Genomic DNA, 6,885 nt, shown 5'->3' with positions numbered 1-6,885 from the left:
TAAATGATGTGATCGTGTCAAAATTTCCAACAATAAATGGTGTTAAAGCAGTGACTCGCAACTGTGGGAAATGCAGGCATAAAAACCACCTAGAAGGCTTTTTTAAACTGTAATCCTCCCTCCCCTTCTCCTGAATATTTTTTTTTTACTTCTTTACTCGACAGCACTGGTTTTTTTTTTTTTTTTTAACCCCTAACTAGGAAGGCATGGACTCACAGATAAGAATCACTTCTGTGTTATTGTTAGGCGCCATTGTCTAGGTTCCAAATCATAGCAACCCCACGTACAACAGAACGAAACACTGCCTCATCATGCGCCGTTCTCACAAGTGTTGCCATGCTGGAGCCCATTGTTGCAGCCACTGAGTCAATCCATCTCGTTGACGGTCTTCTTCTTTTTCCATGACCCTCTACTTTACCAAGCATAATGTCCTTCTCCAGGGACTGATCCCTCTTGACAACGTGTCCAAAGTATATGAGATGAAGTCTTACCATCCTCGCATCTAAGGAGCATTCTGGCTGTACTTCTTCCAAGACAGATCTGTTCATTCTTCTGGCAGTCCCTGTCTATTCAATATTCTTCACCAATACCATAATTCAAAGGCATCAACTCTTCAGTCTTCTATTCATTGCCCAGCTTTCGCACCATGTGCCTATGATTACATTTTTTCTTTTTTCTGGTTTGTATCTAACCCTTAATAGCTAGAGTGTTTTGAGCCTTACATGCAGTCTCATCAACTCATAAAATCATGACAATCAGTTAAGGCTCATTTTCTAATTTTTATATTTTAAGCACAACTACAGGCCTTAATTTAAATATGTAGAGTGTGCACTGCATTCTGGAGAGATGGAAATGACAGCGAATGGCTTACCTTGACATTTTAAAGAAAATGCCACCCACCCCAGAGACCAAAATTTATTATGAAGATGCTTAAGAGTTTTATGTATAACCTAGATACTTAGTAAAAGGTATTAAGTAAATTACAATACACCTTGGTGTTAGGGTACTATGCAACTATTTGAAATTACCTATCAAACCCAAAAAGGAAACCCTGGTGGCATAGTGGTTAAGAGCTATGGCTGCTAACCAAAAGGCTGGCAGTTCAAATTCACCAGGATCTCCTTGGAAACCCTATGGGCAGTTCTATTCTGTCCTATAGGGTCACTATAAGTCAGAATCGACTTGACAGCAAGGGGTTTGGTTTTTTTATCAAACCAAAATCAAACCCATTGCTGTTGAGTTGATTCTGACTCATAGCGACCCTACAGGACAGGGGAGAACTGCCTCATAGGGTTTCCAAGGCTGTAATCTTTGCAGAAGCAGACTGCCACATCCTTCTCCCACAGAGCAGCTGGTGGGTTTGAACTGTCGACCTATCAGTTAGCAGCCAAGCACTTAACGACTGCACCACCAGGGCTCCTTGAAATTATATATAAAAATATTTACTTACATAGGAAAATATAGAAAGTAAAAGTATATTCGTGGTTTAATCCCTTAGTTATAAAAGCCATATATGTTGTACCCAAATAGGAAAAAAGATAAGAATGTTAGTAGTTATTATTGGGGTGTGGGTTTTTCAACTTCATGTCTCCAAACCCAGAATAACCAAACCCATGGCTGTAGAGTTGATTCCGACTCTTAGCGACCCTAAAAGGACACAGCAGAACTGCCCCATAGGGTTTCCAAGGAGTGGCTGGTGGATCTGAACTGACAGCACTGAGTTTGGTTTTTGGTTTATGCCTGTGGTTATAACCCCATTTGGGAATGGGTTGTCTTTCTTACGTTAATGAGACAGGATTAGTGTAGGGTGTGTTTTGAGTCAATCTCTTTTGAGATAGAAAAGAGATTAAACAAGCAAGCAGATTCCTAAACTGTGAGAAAATGAATGTTTGTTAAAGCCACCCATTTATGGTTTTCTGTTACAACAGCATTAGATAACTAAGACACTATATAATATTTTCGTAAGCATCTTATTTAAAAACTCAAAGGTAGCCACATCAGTAAAATTCAGAAAAAGACCTTTATGTTTCATTCATAGCAGAATATTCAGGCAACATTACTTTAGCCAGCAGGCAAATGGGGAGTGATTTTGACAAAGTCATAGCTATAGGGTGGCTATGAGTTGGAATAGACTCAACAATGGGTTTGGTTTGGTGTGGCACTAATAATGAAAATATAAGAGCCTAAAAATTATGAACTAAAGGTAGAAAAGATCTACCTCCTTTGAATCCACTTGATGGCACTGGGTTAAAGCGAGGCTGACCAAGGTCACACAGCAGAAGGGCTCAGACTGGGTTAGCAGGAAGAGTTTGGGACACAATGCTGACAGGAGGAGAACTGGGGCCAGTGTTTTCTAAAGTGAGTAACCTAAGCCTGGAGGGCTAAGCAGTCTTGATATTCAAAGTGAATCCATTCAGGGATGAAAGCAAAATAAAATTGTAGTTGAACGGGCAGGAGAGGGTCTGTGGATGGGTAAACTTGACCATTGCAGATGGGACAGAGAGAAGTCAGAGGTGAGAAATTAACAAGACAGGCTGTGTTCTGGTTGTTGTTAAGGTTAATGCTAACCAAAGACATAAGGGCAGTCATTAGTTAAGCTAGGCTTGGAGACAACAGCTAGGTCTGAAGAGACGTGCTACCAAAAGCCACCTTTAACCAGCTGCTTTTAAAGATACCTCTGAACCATCCTGCTCACAGTGATACCGAATGGAGGTGATCCTGGGAGGCCTCCCATGTGCTCAATGCTCTCCTACCTACTGGTATCCTGTGAGATGCATAGTATTTCCCATTTGTAACTCAAGGCACAGATCAGGTAAACTAGTAAAGAGACGGTATATAAACCCAAATGGTATATAAACCAGTAAAGAGATGGTATATTGACTTCAAAGCCTATGCAGAAGTCATGCATTCCTGTGTCTTTAATCTAATCTCTCCACCTTATTGACCTTCATCGGAGTGGCCTAGGCAGGAACTCTGATCAGCACTGGGGTTAAGGGCTAGGATGTTAGCCATTAACCTGTTAAGACAATTCAGTTAGAACAGTCTAGTGCTTTTCCCGCTTCTCCCACAATGCCATTCTAGTAGAAACTGACAGGTATCCAAAGGGGCACACTGGCCTGAAAAAGCCGTACGAATAATCAACAGTCCTTAATTCCTTAGAGTGAAAGCAGCTTAAGTAGCAAGGCCAAACATAACAATTACTAGCTGACTACAGAAAATTAGAACTCTTAAAAGGAACTGCTCAAATCTTTACCATGTATTACATGGTTTGATGCACTTATCTTTGAAAACAACTGACTTACAATGACAAACCTTAGCTTCACAGCTTGTAGTTGAATCCATCTTCAAACAAAATAGTGACTTAGTTATTAAATAAACATTACCTTCTGCCATATTAATGTATTCTGGTTAGGGGACAGAATAGTCACTTCTGACTATAATGAGGTCCACAGAACCTTTAGAACCCAATTGACCTTTTTTCTACCTGGACCTATGGAAGACTTAACAATTAATATGCCCCCTCCGCATCTTCTTAGCAGTTGTACCAGCTGGCATCAAGTAGATTTCAACTCATGGTGACACCATGTGTGCAGAATTGAACTGCACTCCATAGGATTTTCAAGGTTGTTTCAGAAGCGGATCCCCAGGCCTTTCTTCCAAGGCATCCCTGGATGAGTTTGAACCACCAATCTTTCTGACTGACAGTCAAGCTCTGGACCTTTTGAACCACCCAGAGGGTTGCCCCCCACCTTTTTACTCCAACAGATAACATCAAACTTGCTAAAAAATAATCTTCATCTATGCAACAGAGTTCACCTAACTATTCAGAGTAGGCAGCCCCAAAGGAAATCCAGGCAGAGGAAATAAATGGCAAATTCTAGCTATTAAAATGTAAGTATTTAACTCCTAGGTGAATCACTAAAACCCTCACACATTGCTTATTTATTCTTGTATCAGTCATAATTCTAATATACTTGCTATCTGGTTTTTCTATTTCTCAGTAAGTCAAAAGAAAAAAAAAATTAAAAGATAGGGTAAAGTATTACTCGAGGTAGATAAAAAGTAACAGCTGTCATGGAAAAGAGGAAAAGACTACAAAAAGCAGGCAGAAGAACTAGAAAAGAGCCAGGTGAAACGTACTGTGGGGAGGCCACAACCTTCTGACTGCAACAGAACCATGAATGAGTAACTGTGTAATAACTGAAAATTGATGCTCTTAATGGTGACTCAGAAATATCAAGTTTACACTGTATTCAGAATAATTTACTTCATGTAAGAAAGCATCCAGTATATTTTAGAAGTATTTCTAACCAAAATTATTTAATTAAAACGTATTAGTATTTGAACAGATAAGCTTTTGTTACCCGAAAAATTTCCTCCCACGTCTTATTGAGTCTCATTCTTCAATAGCGCAGAATAAATCACTTCTATGGAAGATACACAGGAAGACCAATAATTTTAATGATTTGTGGTAAATAAAAAGGAAACTTGAATCTTACGACTCAGAAATGAAAATAATTACAAGTGTATCAATATAGCAAGTACAACTGCGAGTTGCAGGAGCTTCCATAAATCAACTGCTGTCAAAATAAACATTTAGAGAGACAAAGCTGAAACTGCTCAACGATGGCGAGGAACACAGAGCAGAGAGGGTAAATCGAGACAGCAAACGCAACAAAGTGAACGGAGAACCCCAGAGGTGTCTTTGGAAACAGAGATTCCGATCGGAGCAGACACACACCTGTCTAGGAATGTGACCCAGGAAGCAACAGAGTGACTAAAAGTCAGCTGTAAATCAGAAACGACAACCAAAAGCCCAGGGAGTCTTAAATTATTTCATCCAGACATTATCTAACCCTGTGGAGTTGTTCGGCGCCATGGCACTCATCACTCTCTGCCAGAATGAAATGCGGGCCACGCACACTATGGGTTGTAGATCGCATTTCAGAGCTCCTTCACCCTGGAAGGTCAGCATCAGCAGTATATTTTTTGTTCACATATTCCATTTCTTAATATGGAAAAATAACATGGCAAAAGAAGGATCAGCAGAATCAGACTTTCAAATAAATGGATCTCAAAATGGTGATTAACTTCACAGTATTTTAAAATTGAGGATCGTCTAATCCAGTGGGTATCCAACTGTCCTCTTTGGCCCCCAGGGAACCAAGCCGAAAGATCTCACAGTTCCCCTCCTCACACATTTAATACCATAACTACATTCAGCTTCTAGGAAAGATTTATTTAAAGACTTCTGCTTCTTAGAAAAAAAAAAAATAAGACTTAAAATGATCTAATCTATCAATTCTCCAATGAGAACACTCAGACCAAAATAACCTACCGAGGTCTCTGCCTTCTCAGGGTGGTGTCCTGCCCACTACCCTGCTGCCTTCTCTACCTGGGTGTAAGTAAGCCCTTCCGACTCCTGCCCTCAGACTGTCCGTCACAGCCTTCAGTGTTGTGAAAAAAATCTGATTTAAAACAATCTCCAACTAGTACCTCCACACTAACCTAAAATCTAAAAAATAAAAAAATTACGTAAGAAGAAATCAGGACCTCAAAAAATAGTTTAGCAATACCTAGCAAAGTTGACCAGAAAAAGACTGCTTCCCAACTTACTGACATTCGATTAATAATTTGCTAGTGTGGGAAGCCTTCTAAAAAATGTTGATACTAAAATGTGTTAGAGCAAATTCTCTAAGCATATATATTTTAGATAAACACAGTTATAAACTGCTAGTTAACCATTAAGCAAGTGTACATAATAATAAAAATAGGTACCCTGAGCCCCATGTTGATTTTCACCACCAAAGAATAAATAATAAAGTTCAAATCATGATTTCCTGATGTATGGGCAAGATCAAAATAAGGGACAAAAACTCAGGACAGACATCCGAGTAAACTCTTATAAGAAACTAAATATAATGTAAGGCAAAGACAACTACAGACGGAGAATTTAACACGATGGCAGCATATTTAGACCAGGTACTCTACGTTCATTACAATAAAGCCAGAATAAATTATTTAACAATATTCTGTTTACAAAAGGATCTGAAGTATTTTGCTGATGGCAGTTGTAAATATTTTTCATCAAAGAATGTTAAAAGGACGCGACAATAATGATACCACTTGTATACCTAACCAACAGATCCAATACCCTCTCATTAATCTTTGATAGCTAATAATTTGAATAGAAAGACATGATGAATCAAACCATACACCAGCTATAGAAAGAAAAATCCTTCAAAGCAATCCTAACATTTAAAAGTGGTAAATAAATTCATAATCTGGCAGAAGGTATGTTTTTTAATTCAAAAGAAGAACAATATACGAATGGCTACCTATTCGTAAAGAAGTGAAGGACCAAAGCAGCACAGTGACTGGGTTCTCCCACACTGCAGAGACTCGGAATGACACACTCATCTGGTACACCATTCAGCTGTCAAGAGGGAGCAACTCAAAGGATATCACACAGTCTATAAACCAGCTGGAAGGAGCCATCCAGACTTTGCCCTGCCGAACCCTCTCTGGGCGATAATTAGAAAAATCCTCGTAGATGATATACTGCGTGCAGAAGCGCTGGTCAGAGTCAGGCCTGGCGTGGTACGCAACGGTGTTGACGGTCTGAGTCACGTCGCTGTCTGGCTTCGGCTTTCTGCTGAGGATCTGCCCCCCGGCTGCAGTGACCAGCTTCACTAGGTTGTCCTTCGGATGGTGCTTGAAGGTTCCCCCAAAGTAGAAGTAGCACCCATCGAACAGCTTTGGCAACTGAAGTAACAAGAATAAAACTCGTTAAAAACTGATCAAAATATTTTAAAACACTGCATATGAAGGACGGCAATAAAAACAATCACACACTGTGTAACAAACTACGTCAAGAAAACTACT

The 6,885-nt window shown here is 39.6% G+C and overlaps 1 protein-coding gene across 2 annotated transcripts in view; it reads right to left on the bottom strand.

Annotated features, from left to right (window-relative positions):
• Positions 1–557: 557 nt before the first annotated feature.
• BARD1 (BRCA1 associated RING domain 1) overlaps positions 558–6,885 on the bottom strand; it is a 106,317-nt gene continuing 99,989 nt past the window's right edge. For both annotated transcript variants that reach the window (XM_064286705.1, XM_023541769.2), the window contains one exon: positions 558–6,765. In XM_064286705.1, coding sequence (XP_064142775.1) covers positions 6,433–6,765 — 333 coding nt within the window. In that variant the 3' untranslated portion in view covers positions 558–6,432. The remainder of the gene's footprint in view (positions 6,766–6,885) is intronic.

The sequence above is a fragment of the Loxodonta africana genome, chromosome 6 (assembly GCF_030014295.1).
Source record: "Loxodonta africana isolate mLoxAfr1 chromosome 6, mLoxAfr1.hap2, whole genome shotgun sequence".
NCBI classification, from domain to species: Eukaryota; Metazoa; Chordata; class Mammalia; order Proboscidea; family Elephantidae; genus Loxodonta; species Loxodonta africana.
The sequence above is the reverse complement of the archived record's forward strand: the minus strand, read 5'-3'. Positions and strand labels throughout refer to the sequence as shown.